The sequence below is a fragment of the Petaurus breviceps genome, unplaced genomic scaffold (genome assembly GCF_028583685.1).
Source record: "Petaurus breviceps papuanus isolate PSGF00001 unplaced genomic scaffold, PetGlider_PUasm1.0 90775, whole genome shotgun sequence".
Classification (NCBI taxonomy): Eukaryota; Metazoa; Chordata; class Mammalia; order Diprotodontia; family Petauridae; genus Petaurus; species Petaurus breviceps.
Genome location: NW_027187342.1, coordinates 3720280 through 3735122, shown reverse-complemented (window position 1 = coordinate 3735122; position 14843 = coordinate 3720280). Strand labels below are relative to the sequence as shown.

Here is a 14843-nt window from a genome sequence, read left to right as displayed (position 1 = left end):
CCATGGAAGCATTAAAGATGGCTTAATGTGTCAAATCCTGTTAACACTATTAAACTTCAGTGTTGAAATTTTATAAATATCATACAACAAGCATAAACATACTACAGTTTCAGCAAACAAAATATGCCTTCTCATGTATGATTTAAATTTACTGAGTATACAGTGCTTACCTGAACAATCCAGGGACTATTGGCAAAGGCCATGATATCTCTCTCTTCCCAAAAAAAAGCAGAATCTGATCTTTTTATCATTTCAAATTTACTAAGAAGCTTCATGGCAAAAACATTCTGTGACTCTTTATGACGAACCTGTTGATTTACAAATAGCAAAATTATTATTAGTGCTTTTGTAACAAGAAATTCTAATGAATTGGGCATTTGATCTGCAATGGTATTATTAATTACGTCAGTTGCAAAATATGATGTAAAGCATCTAATGAAAAATAGCATAAATTCTTAATAAAGCAAAAAATGCCAAGGTACCTTTGATAAATCAATGATAAAACACCTGTCTAATGTTAACTATCAGAGCCTCATTTCATTAACGAAAACTTAACATCATATCCATAAATTGCTTGCTTAAATAAAAGAATAAATCGCCACTTCAAAGAAAATATGGAAATGTTAACTAAGAGATGAAGCATATTTACAAAGATTAAAACATGGGTATCATACATTCTTTTAAATAGTAACCTTATTAGAAACTTGGTGTTTCTATAAAGGGAGGGACAGGAGGAAAAGAGAATAAAAGTATTTCTGATAAAATGGTATTGTTTTTCTAACACTAGACTCCACTCCTAAGGGGGAAAAAACTACCCAAATAAACAAAGCTTTTTAATACCTAATTCTTCCTCTAGACAACTTTCACTTTTTTACGGAGCATAAAAACCTAGACAAAAGTTCAACGTACCTCTCATTTCCATCAGAAATAGTAGAAAGTTTTTTAAATAATGAAATTACTGGAAAAAAAATCTAATTTGACATGTAGGGAAAAGTAAAAGAAGGTTAGGCAGAAACTAGAGATAAAAGAAGGAGTAGGCTAAGTGTCAGTAGCTTATTAATTAATGGTTCAATCTTGCATTCCTCTCTGGCCTCCACTCTTGACACTCTGGACTTCATTTCCCACCATATCCAATCCTTGCAGCTCTTTCCTCTGATTGGTCAGCTCTTTTGGGAATCTCCATTTTAAGAAAAGTGTCCAGATCAGCCGTGTTCACTCTTTTCTTCTTTTTTGGGGTGCTTTATGGACTTTTTTCCCCCCACAACTCTTCCTATGTCCCAGAAGGTCTCTTCACAAACTCCCTTCTTTTTAGTTTCTTTTTATTTGTAGTCTTCCCCCATTAGAATGTAAGCTTCCATAAGGGCATGTGTAATTTTTCTTTTTCCTTGTATTTGTATCTCCAAAAGTTAACCCAATGCCTGTCACAAAGTAAGCACTTAATAAATGCTTACTGACTATGTGCTGATGATAATAATAATAATGATATGGAAAATGAAAGGTTTAACTCACGACCATTGATACAAGAAATTGCAAAAAGGGTATCCTTAAAGAAGACAGATTTAGTAATACATGTACATTATGTAATGAAATGGTGAAAACAGTATAACACATCATTAAGTATATACTGAATATGTATCAAGAACTGATAATTAAAATAATACACCATAAATTCATGATCTTTTATGGACTGACAGATGACCTCTCTATAGTATAAATACAGACCTCAAAATATCCTAGAGAACATCAATAAACTATATTGAACCAGACCATTATAAGAAACGAACCAAGCTGTTACCCATAATGACCTGGATATAACACTATACTGGTTCCTAAAAACTGAAAGAAGAAAAAGTTTTTACTACAAGTCCCATGTGAAGAAATAAAAAGCTTTTTAAATATAAAAACTTGGCCAGGAAGATCAAAATCGGCTGAGAAGATGTAATATAATGCCAAGCAAAGGCAACTTCCCAAGGTTCAAAATACCAGCATAGGTGCTCTCCATTTTACTCAGTGACAAATTAAGAACAGAGGGAATCAAAATATGACATCATTCAAAATACAGCATTTACTAAGTGTGATTAAATAATCTCCAAGTACTATCCCACCCCAGGACCTTACATTTATTCAATCAATTACAAAGTCCCTGTTCTAAATATTACTCCACCCCTAGGCTGTACCTTCATTTAGTCCATCACAAAACCCCTCTTCTCAAATGGAGATTAGTTTCCAAACATAAGTAGTACATTTATTTGTTCAACCATAGAACACAAAAAGGTCAAAAGTTCCCCACCCCTGGATCACAATTGAATCTACCCCAGAGTTACAACAAGTTTAAGCATAGCACTTAATACCCAAATGGAGGTCTTTTCTTCATCTTTGACAAGAGGCAAGTTCTCAGCAATCTTTGTTCCTGGGGAGACAAAGCTTAGCAAGGCCACAAGAAACATTGCCAGTCTCTTCATTAATTCATCCTCTGTCTGCAGAACAGTCCTAGAACCCCTGAAACATTAGCAAAACCCTCTCCCAGGATTTCTGTAAACATACAACAAGAAAATCCTTCTTCAGGGCTTCAGAACCAACAGCAAGGTTCCAAGAATTCTGCAACAACAGCACTGTCCTTCACCAGTGGACAGTATTCACTCTGTCTGCAGGACAGTCTCCAGACCCCTGCAACAACAGCACTGTCCTTCACCAGTGGACAGTATTCACACTCTGTCTGCAGAACAGTCTCAGGAGCTCTGAACCAACAGCAAGGTTGCAGGACGTCTGCAACAACAGGACTGTCTTTCACCAGTGGACAAATCTGGCAAAACAACATCAAAACAGACAGACAAAGTACCAGCAAAACAGCCATGTCTCCTCAGTTCTTGGCAGCTCTGGGTGGCAGGTCTCAAAAGTCCTGGGCAGTTCAAAGTAGCCCTCAGCAATCCTCTCAGTCTCTCTCTGCCTCCAAAGGTGCTGCTTCCAAAAAGTTCTTCTGCCTCTCTCTTGTGTCTCTCCAAATCTACGTCACCAGCTCCTCCCAGTTCAGCACTCTCTTTTCACGGCAACAAGTCCATCCCACAGGTGGGATTAACAAGCTCTGGGTTTTAACACAATCAAACCAAAAACCAAGCCAATACAGGGGAATCTTTAAATGCCATTACTATTACAGAAGAGGATAAAGTACATATTACCACTGTAAAACTGTATCAAAAATGGTTTCTTTCAATGAACTTAAAGGAGGATATTTACATCCCATTTAAAAAGTAGTAATTTTATCCATTTGTAAAACAGTCTTCAGAATATTAAATACAAAAGAGTAAAAGAGGACATAAACTTGTTCCAAGACTGTTTCTACTAGGAGTTCTTAACCTGGTCTTTAAAATTATTTTTTTTAATGTTTTGATAAGTATATTTTACTTCAACAGAATTAGTTTCCTTTGCAATTCTATGTATTTCATTTTGTATACTTATAAAGGGTCCAAAGGTTTCAGAATGCCAAAGAGGTCTGTGTTACAAAAAAGATTAAGAACCCATGATATAACTGAACCCCTTCAAAAAATAAGGACAAAAGAAAAATAGTAACTTTTATTTTTATAGCATTTCCAATGTTTAAGACTCTAGATAATTCCGTTTTTTCTGATCCACTTGTGATCTAATGTTGCTTCAGAAGAGAAACACTTGGACCTTTGAAAACAGAGGAGTGGAGGAGTATTAGAGTAAATATCTGTGTATTTAGCAGTTTTTATAGTATCTGGATTGTCCTGGTCTTTATTGTCGTACTCATTAGCCTTCTCTATGGAGCTAACTCTCATGCAAGTGCAAACCATCAAAATAATGCAGAATTATCTTGAAATAGAAAATTCAAAATGCTTTGTATACATTGCCCAGGTAATCCTCACAACCCAATGAGGCAGTTACTATTTCTGTCCTAACTATATAGATGAAGAAACAGAAGAGGTTAAGAGCTGCCCACAGTTACACACAAGACTAATAAACAGCCAAAGCTGTAACTAAATTCACACTTTTCAGACACCAATGGGTAAGACAAGCTATATTTTTCAATATTTTTAAACTAAATTCACATAATTTAAGTGCCCCAAAATCCAAATTTCTGTCCTTTACTTTGTGAGAAACTGAAGCACTATATGACAAGTAAAGGCACAAAGATGTGCATAAATAGTAACAGGAAGTAGGATCTGCCTAAGCCACATACATACTGTGCCCTGCTTCAAAAAAAAAAAAATGTAGAACAAAACAAACATTTTGCTCCTCCCTTCTAAAGGAATGAAGTCACTTCCTAAACAGCTGCCTACACTGAATTCCCTACTTTAGAACAGAAGGTAAAACAAAAATGCAGATTAAATTTTATTTTATTACAAGTTAAAACACTTCCATGATGGTTTTATGAATGGTAAGATACAATGACAAAGTTCAGAATCACAACTTCCTGAATTGATTCCAATAACTATTATAGATCCATAGCTAACTGCAACTTCTTTTTGTTTTCTTTTTTAAGATATTTCTGCACTATTTTGATGGTCTAGAATTCCATGAGAATTAGCTCCATACAAAAAGTTAAAGTACATGACAATAAAGACCAAGACAATTCAGCTGCTATAAAAATTGCTAAATTCACAGATATTTATTCTAATACTCCTTCAGTCCTCTATTTTCAAAGGTCCAAGTGTTTCTCTTTGAAGTAACATCAGATCACAGATGGATCAGAAAAACTGAATTATCTAGTCTCAAAACTGTGAGACCCTACAATTCTGCTTCCAAAAGGAATTTTTTTTTGCTAATCAGTATTGCATTGGATCAGCCCAAAGCAAATGGTGAGTCAGTAACCATGTTATAGAAAAGGAGATTCTATTTTTATGCAGCTCTTTTTCCTACTGTATTTCTGTTTTCTAAATGGGATTCTGAACTATTCTTAACTTCATTAAGGGAGCCTCTCTTTGTATATTTTGGAGATCAATCAATCCCACTATAATAATACTTACATTTGACTTACGAAATATGTATAACTGTGGCTATGGAAATTTTGTTATGAAGAAGAGAAGAAATAATTCTACCTATTTACCAGCTAAACATAACCAAATAAAACCAATTAGTGTCCTTTATATTCAAGAAAACTAAACAAATCAATAGGCAGAGGAAGGAATGTTTGACACATTTGAGATACTCTAAAAATATACAATAAATAGAAACAGAGTACTTTGTTTTGAAAGATTAGAAAAATGTCCATAATGGGGGAGGCTAGGTGGCGAAATGAGTAAAGCGCCAGCCCCAGAGTCAGGAGGACCCAAGTTCGTTCTGGCCTCAGACACTTAACACCCACACAAAATAACTAGACGTTTAACCTTGGGTAAGTTACTTAACTCCAATTGCTCTCCAAAGAGCAAAAAAAAAAAAAAATGTCCATAGTAAATCTTTCTGATACGCCTCATAAATAGCACTACTATAACTTGGAGTTTACAGCCTGTATTTTGGTCAGAAAATTGCTTTGAACGGCAGTTACAAAACCTTTGAACAAAGGTGAGGAACCTCCAGCCCACAGGCAATACAGTTTCTGGCTTGATTTCATCTGAACTGTGAAGCAAGTTCCAAAACATGATGTGCTCATTTATGCCTAAAGGCATGAAAATACAGCACAGATTTTAAATTCTTTGATGGCAATACAGTAAAAGATCACGACATACAAATTTTGGTCCATAAAAGTACTTCTGTCTTTTTTTCTTCCTCTCTATTAATTCTCTACCCAATTTGGTATAGTGAAAAGAATGCTGGACTTATGTGATGGACTTATGGACTCAGATGTGATCTGGGTTTGAATCCTAACTCCAGTATCTACTAGTTGTACAATCATATGTAAGTCACTTATTATCTGTGGGTTTCAAATTCTTGATCTACAAAGTGAAGGTCTTATAGGACCCACTATATAGGACTTTGTCAAGATCAAATGAGAATGTATTTAAAACTTTTGAAAACTTTGAAGTGTCATATAGAGATAAAGTTGCTATTGTTATTCCTTCCTTAACTATGATATAAGTGGTATATGATTATTTTAACTCTGAAAAAGAATTTTATGTATAACATTTTACATTTATATAAACAAACTCAATAAATAAGCTACTTTTTAAATTGTATGACTGAACATATTCTCCCCCTGGCCCTGAATAAAGAAAAGGTTATCCTATCTCTACCTTAGGAATTCATAACCCCTCATTACACTGGGCAGTTACCAACTAGAAAGTGGACCTGGCTCCTGGATAAGTTTTCTGAACAAAGTCTTAAAATTGAGTTTATCAATAATTACTTATTAAAGATCAACTGTGTGCCTGGCACTGTGCTAAGTGCAAGGTCTAATGACTATGAACAGAACTCAAAGAAGTCCTCAAAAATGAGCTATGACTGAAATCAGAATTGCTAGAAATGTAACAGACCAAAACTCTGGCACACTCAGTTCTGTAGGCATAGAACTGCCCTGTATATATCATATGCAGTATCCCTTCATCTACAATCACCTAGTTCAAGAAAGAAGCAAGGTAAAGTATATTCTGTATTTCTTCTTTGAGGTCAAACGTGGTCATTATAATTTTGCAGTATTTTTATTTTTCTATCCATTTGCATTATTATACTTAAGCAGCATGTTGTTTTTTGGCGCTGCTTATTACTTACTTTTGGATCAGTTCATTAAAGTCTTCACATGATATGCTATATTCATCAGTTATTACTTATAACACAAAAATATTATATTACATTGAGGTACCAGTTTGTTTAGTCATTTCCATATTGAAGACAACCTACTTTGTTTCCAGTTCACTGATACTACCAAAATCCTACTGTAAATATTTTGGTTTATATGGGGCCTTTCTTTTTTTGACTGACTTTGAGATATATGCCTAGCAATAGAATCTATGGATCTAAAGGTATGAACATTCTAGTCATTTGCTTTGCATAACTCCAAACTGCTTTCCAGAATGGATGGACCAATTCATAGCTACATCAACAGTACACTAGTGTGCCTATCTTCCCACAATTGGCCCAATGTAAACTGTTGCCATCTTTTTGTCAACTTTACCGGGTATGAAATGAAACCTCAGGGTTGAGGTAGCAAGAGGGCAAAACAGAGTGCTAGATCAAAATTCAATACCTGAGTTCAAATTCAGCTTCAGACATTTTACTGTGTGACCCCTAAGCAAATCAATTTAACTTCTGTCTTCCTTAGTTTCCTCACCAATAAAATGGGAATAATAGCACCTACCTATCACAGGGCTGCTGGAAGATCAAATGAAATATTTGTAAAGTGCTTAGCAAAATGTTTGGAGCATACAGAAGGTCTAAATAAATGTGTTTTTTCTTCCTACCTTCTTTATTTTGATTTTTATTTCTCTTATTATTTTTGACTTAAAGAATTCTTTCACATTGTTGCTTCTAGAAATTTTTTTTCTTTCACCACTTAATATTTCTTAGATGTTTATATACCATCAATATCAGACCCTTACCTGAAACAGCTGATAAATTCCCACCCCCAGCGACCATTTCTTTTCTTACCCTACATGCATTAAATTTGTTTATGAGAAAGTTTTTTATTTTCTGTAATAAAAATTTTCCATTTTATGTTCTGCAACTGCTTCTATGCCTTCTATATTTTTTGTTTAAAATTTCATGCCCATTCAGAACTTTAAAAAAGTATATGACCTGCTGTTCTTTTAACTTTTTAATGACATTGTAGATATCATTTTTAATATTCATGTTATATATAACAACTAGCACAAATATCTCACCACCAACCCAATGATAAACATAAGAATGAAAAGAGGCAGACTAAATTCTTACCAACTGAACTTCACCAAAAGCACCTCTTCCAATTACTTTAATAACATCAAAATCTTCTGCCTTCATCTGTAGGCACCCAATTTTTGTCACAGTTCTCTCATCTACAATGAATTTAAAAATACAGATATTCATAAAAATAAATACCATAATTGATAATCATGCTTGTAAAAAAAATATAGCCCAATGAACTTGTTTGGGTTTTCAACTAAACCTGTGGGAATCAAGCTTTGAAAATTCATTATCAATGTCTTAAAGCAATTAATTATAATGCTATGATCCTTGGAACCATAATCTTCTTGGTCCCAGATGTCTGACCAGCCACTGAGCCCAAAGTCCTCAAAGACTTGCCACCTACCCTATTGCTTTTCCTCTTAGAACCTATGTATTACTTGAATTTTAGATCTGCTATGAACTTAACAAGAACATGAATATATTTGTATTCCCCCCATTTAGAATATGAGCTACTTGAAAGCAGAGACTGTCTCAATTTTCTGTTTGTATCTCAAGCACTTAACACAGGGCTTATCAGATAGTAAGCACATAATAAACAAATTCATTATTCAAAAGATAAAAATATTTTATGTAAGAAATATATTTAAATATATCACAGTCTTCCCCTTTATTTCAGATAACTTCAAACAAAACTGATTGCAAAGGGTTTTGTTTTTTTGGTTTTGGTTTTTGCAATTAAGTTGCAATAAAAGATAGTTTATCTAGCATTTTGTCAATATGAGTGTTCTATCAGAATTCTGTCTTGGCTTGACTAATAGAATGATAGCTAACATGATGACAATACATAATGATGACTTTTAAGCATATACTGTAAGATTCTAGAGTGTTTATTTTGAATAACCACAAAAAGAATATTAGTGTGATAGCTCCTTTCTAGGTCAGTAAGGCATGGGACCAAATCTTAATGCTGGAATATACTAGCTATATGACTGGACAAATCTGTACTCTAGGCAACTTGCTAGTAACAGACCTTGCAGGGAAGGTATCAGCCAGCACTAATAGAATGAGTTTACTCATCTGAGAGGTCTCTAATTCAACAAAATCACTACTTATATGTTTAAAATCCATTTGTTATAAATGATTTTGTTTACTGTGTACTTATGTTATATTGACTTTAAAAAAACACACCTTCATTCTTAACACCCTTTGATATATTTATATCCCCACAAGCTGTTATCAATATCATTAAATATGTATTACACAATATTAATATTCACTTTTACTAATATTTCAAAGGAATGATTACATTACTGATGAATTCACAATAATTGAGGAAGTATGCTGCTTAACATAAAGAAAAAATATTACAGTGGTCAAAAAATAAAAATAACTTTCTCTCCAGAGTTCTTTTATAACTCATAATGACGTGTATAATAAGCTTGTGTAAGTGATTTCTCAACTTCAGATGTAAGTTTCCTAATTTGTAAAATGAAAGGATTGTATTAGAGAACTTCTAAAGTTCTTTTCAGTTCTGAATCTATGATCTAATTAACTAAGAAGTAATTATTCTCCACACCCTCTCAATATTCTTGAAACTTCTAGGAACTCCAATTAGAAATTCAATTATGGGGGCAGCTAATTGGTGCAGTGAATAGAGCACCGGCCCTGAAGTCAGGGGGACCTGAGTTCAAATGCGGCCTCAGACACTTAACACAAAAACTAGCCATGCGACCTTGGGCAAGTCACTTAACCCCAACTGCCCTCCAAAAAGCAAAAAAAAAAGAAATTTAATTATGCATTATTTTTCCCTAAAATTAAAGGATCCATAGTTCTAACAAAAGTCTAACTAAAATTTTAATACAGTTACAATCTGAAGGTATTTTGACTCCTTCAAAATAGCGACAGATGTGGCTGAATAGATTTTTTTTTTTAAGTTTAATGCAACTTACATCTAATTAAGAAATTGTCTATATTCTTGTTTTTCCTCAGAGCAGGAAAATTCAGATCAAAGTACAAGGAAGTCATACCATCCTGTTAAGAAAAACAAAAAAGAAAAGATGGTTAAAATTCTCAAATTTCTAAAAACATTTGGTTTCAATCTTTAAATTTTAGTCAGTTTTATATAGATTTTTAATGTGACATTTTAAATGATCTGTGATTTTATTCATGTGTATACAAACTCTACAAACTGAAATTACAATCCCATCTAAAAAACTTAACGGTTGCTTCAGCAAAAAAAATCTAGCTGATGGCCAATTTTCTGGTGATGTGGCTAAGTTTAGTATGTTTATTACTTGGAGTCTTCTAGGTCTTCAAGTTCACTCCCATGATTACCATAGTTAGCAAGCTACTGCCATAAGCTTTAAAAAAAAGGGGTGGGTGGGAGAGGAACAGCTAGGTGGCACAATAAATAGAGCACCGGCCTTGGAGTCAGGAGGACCTGAGTTCAAATCCAGACTCAGACACTTGACACACTTACTAGCCATGTGACTTTGGGCAAGTCACTTATTCCCAACTGCCCTCAAAAAAAAAAAAAAAAAGGCTCACCTCCATGACAGAATATTAATCACAGGAGTCTTACATACCTAAATAAATCATTTAGATTAGCAAGGCAGTTAAAATTCATTTTTAATAATACTGATAGTTTTGACAAAATTGCTGCTATTATATCCAAACTTCATCTAAAAAGGTAGGTTATTGCTAGATTTAATGCAGCATGATATAAATGGATAAAGAAAGAATCGACTTTCAACTCAGGAAGACCAGGTTTCAGTTCCCACCTCAGACACATACTAGATGTATGACTCTGGGCTAGTCATATAACCTCTCAGTGTCCCAGGAAATTTTCTTTTTTTTTTTCTTTATGGAGGAGGGAAGGCAGGGCAATTGGAGTTAAGTGACTTGCCCAAGGTCACACAGCTAGTGTTAAGTGTCTGAGGCCGCATTTGAACTCAGGTCCTCCTGACTCCAGGGCTGGTGCTCTTTTCACTGCATCACCTAGCCGCCCTGAGACAATTTTCTAAGACTATAAATGCAGAGAAGGTGCCAAGCTGCTCAGCACTTCATAGTTCCTTACACTGATAAAATCACAGGCCCAAATAAAGGGAATTTATTAATTACTATATGCCAAAACTTAGTATGATGTTTTAAGTTTTAAATACTGGGAACACAAATACAAGAAGACAGACAGTCCTTATCTTCAAGGAAATTACATTCTAATAGGGAAATGATGACCAGAATGGTGTTGGTAAGGGTGAAAAATTATTAAAAGCATAGAACAATATGTCCAGGAATTATGTTATTAATTTCACTATTCTTCTTAGATTAAACAGAAGGGTGAGCATAAAGGGGGAGGAGAACCATGAAGAAGGCATGGAAGTGTCATTATGGTCAAAATAAAACCAATGTTCCCCTGAGCCCCAGGGTTAAAAAAAATTTTTGACATTACTTTTTTCCCCCCAGAGCCATGATTTTTCTCCCTTTAGGGAGTGATCTGCCCTGATCACAGTCATTATGGATCAGAGGCTAGACCTGAACCTGTTATTCAGACTCCACTGGCCAAGCATTCATCCACAGTAGCACATTGCATGCCTCTCTTGTTGCTTTATCCATATTAAAGATATAATTCAAATTAACAAATATATATACATATATATATATGGGCCTACTAGGTAAACTGCACTGTGCCAGGCACAGTAGATAGATAAAATGGGAAGATGCAACATAACTTTAGTACACTGTTGCTTCATACAAAAATAATTTCTCTTTTTAAAAACTATTCTCTTTCATATACTTGTTAGTATCAGTTTTTTTTACTTCTTCAGCAAGGAATTTCCTATGCATAAGCTAGGATCATAGTGTACTTTTATTTCCATGTGTTCCATGTGTCCCTAAAAAAGTGTTGCTGACTTGGCCTTGTTGTAAAGCTGCCCCAAATCTGCGGGTGACAAGTGCATCTTTAACAATATCTTCTCAAGGGGCAGCTAGGTGGCACAGTGAATAGAGCACCAGCCCTGGAGCCAGAAGGACCTGAGTTCAAATGCGGCCTGAGTCACTTAACACAAAAACTAGCCATGTGACCTTGGGCAAGTCACTTAACCCCAACTGCCCTCCAAAAAGCAAAAAAAAAAAAAAACCACAATATCTTCTCAAGCCTTCCTGTTTCTCCTGCATGTGCTTAAGTCAAAAGCCTTAAATACCCTGGGCAAACCTCACTAGTGTCATCAAAAGAACCACAATTATCTCAATCAATTGCAGTGAGGTGTTTTTTTTTTCCTTAAATGAAAAACAAACAGAAGTGAGATGGAGACTGCAAAAGTTTTTCCCTCACTACATGATGTATAGATCAAAAATGTTTGAAAAGCCACTTATTTAGAACAATCATTCAAAAAAGATGAAGATATCTTAAATGTGTGATTACTATGCATCTGTGTATACATGTATCAATAAATACAGTATCTACTTATACATGTAAACATTGTTTCTCACATAGAATAAGCTCCTTGAGGTCGCATAATCAATGCCTAATAAATTTTTCCTTATGCAAATGATTCAAGATTCCCTGAAAGATTCAACCACATAGATAAATTTGTTCAACAATCTATTTATAATCAATATCAAGTAAGACACAAAGTAGGGAAATTATCAACAAAGGAGTTTACTACTATCACAGATGATACCTTGCAGAGACCAAATAGAACAGAGTCTCTAAATAGAAGTGCCTGTTTGTTGTAAATGACATTGTTCAGATGGCATTAATCTCCAAACTACTAACAAAGACTACTCAATGGGATTCATTAATCCTCAAAAGAGAAAGATCAACTTAACAAGTCACTCAGGAAAAACTAAGTAATCAAAGAATGCCTACTATCCATGACATAAAATTAGTATGAGTAACTCATGTGGGGTTAAGTGTATTAGTATTGATACGTTAAACTGTACATGGATGACAAGCTGGTCCTAGAACTGAACAGGTAGAAGACTAGAATACTAGGTGGTTTTGGTAAAACTGTGCGACACTTCAGACAAACTCAAGCTGCTTCCTAATAGAAACTCACATCTTTTTTAAACACCAGAATTCTTTCAGTGGTGTTATATAATATAGCAAATCACAAACCAGTACAATTTCCCAAAATCTGCAGCACTAGGAGGTAGAAAAAGGCCTCCAGCACAGTGAGGGATTAAAGTATGATTCAAAGTTTAACTTCCTTAGAAACAAAATGCAAGTATGTCCCCAAACATACTCAAGTGTGTTCTGTACTATATTTAGATATTCCCCCCCCCAAAAAAAATAATTTGCTCAAGTGCATTTTTGTTCTTACAACTGGCTAATTCTCTTCTAAATGAAATCTAACTTTGTTTCCATAGTCAAATCAGATGCTGAAACTAACAATGTTACATCCCCATACCTTTCCCATTTATTCCCTCTTTTTCAATCTTAATCCACCACTAGTTTATTATCTCTCATCAAGATTAATGCAAAGAGCCTCGATAAATGCTTTTTACTCCCTCTAGTCTCAAACTACCTCCAATTCTTCCTTTTTACCTAATGTCAGATGAACCCTTTCCTTATACAAATATACAGCTGTGTCACTCTAATACACAAAACCCTTCAATGGCTCCCTGTTGCCTACTAAATACTAAAATCTGCCCTTCAAGAGCCTTTATGATTTGGCAGTCTGTCTTTATACAGTAGTAACCAGGAATGTTCTCTTTCCTCTATCCCGCTCATCTTGATCTTTTGAAATTCTATCTTTCAAAATCCATATCGAATACTACTACAAAACCTTATCATCCTTTGCTTGTAACATTCACTCTCACTCCAAGTTACAAATGTCCTTTCCTATAGAATACTTTGCAAGTTAACAGGCATAGACTAACCACCATGCATGTGCATATGTGTGTGTATGTGTGTGTGTGTGTGTGTGTGTGTGTGTGTGTGTGTGTGTGTGTGAGAGAGAGAGAGAGAGAGAGAGCGCCTGTTCATCTCAACCTTTAATAACAACTTATTATTCTAGGGATTATCACCTTTTTAGAGTTCATGGATCTCTTTGGAAGTCTGGCTAAGACTATGGATCCCTGGAATTACAAAGGAAATCAATCATATTTAAATAAAAATTCTTCCAGGAGACTCCAAGAACCTTAAGAGTGCCAATTATATTCCCCAATTAACTGATAAGTAGTCAAAGGATATCAACAGGTAGTTTTCAAATTAAGAAATTAAAGCTACTGGGGCAGCTACGTGGTGCAGTGAATACAGCATCAGCCCTGGAGTCAGGAGGACATGAATTCAAATGCAGCCTCAGACACTCCACACACTTACTAGCTGTGTGACCTTGGGCAAGTCATTTAACCCCAATTGCCTTGCCTTCCCCCCCCCCCCTCCACTGTACCACTATACCATCTGTACCCACTGTACCATCCATCACTCACTTGGACTATTACAATAGCCTTTTAACAGACTCCCTGCTTAATTCTTTTCTCATTTTCCTATAATTCAGTGCAGTACTGATCATGTCAACTTCATATTCAATAAACTCTAGTAGTTCACTCTTTCCTTCAGAATCAAATATAAAATGTTCTGTTTAGCATTTAAAGTTCTTCACAATCAGACACCTTCGTGTCTTTCCAGTTTTCTTACACTTTATTCCTCCCTATATGATCCAAGCACACCAGCCTACTTGTTCTTCATCTATTAAATTTCTACATTTGTCCATTATTCATGCCTAGAATGATCTTCCTTTCTAGCCTTCCTAGCTCCTTCAAAATTCAACTAAAATTCCGCCAACTGTACAAGGTCTTTCCCAGTCCCTCCAGATATTAAAGCCTTCCCTATGAAATTACATTTCATATTTTTTTGCCTTTCTTCATATTCTCAGCATTTAGCTAAGTGTATACTTAACACATTTGCTGATATACTGAAGTCACATCTACTGTACAACACAAATATAAATTGTTTTGTAGACTATAGTCCACAAACTAAAAATTCCAATTAAATTAAATCTCAGAAATAAATGAAGCTATTTTTACAAATTTAACTATTAACCTTGATTAGTTTTATTCATATA

At 34.8% G+C, this 14843-nt stretch overlaps 1 protein-coding gene across 6 annotated transcripts in view; it reads right to left on the bottom strand.

Annotated features, from left to right (window-relative positions):
• ROCK2 (Rho associated coiled-coil containing protein kinase 2) overlaps nt 1–14843 on the bottom strand; it is a 182768-nt gene that overhangs the window by 96776 nt on the left and 71149 nt on the right. For all 6 annotated transcript variants that reach the window (XR_011164608.1, XR_011164609.1, XM_069068910.1 and 3 more), the window contains exons 2-4: nt 9726–9807; nt 7825–7925; nt 171–308 (exon numbers count right to left, since the gene is read on the bottom strand). Coding sequence is in view for 4 of the 6 variants with exons in the window: in XM_069068910.1 (XP_068925011.1) it covers nt 171–308; nt 7825–7925; nt 9726–9807 (321 nt within the window). In the remaining 2 variants the exon portion in view is untranslated. The remainder of the gene's footprint in view (nt 1–170; nt 309–7824; nt 7926–9725; nt 9808–14843) is intronic.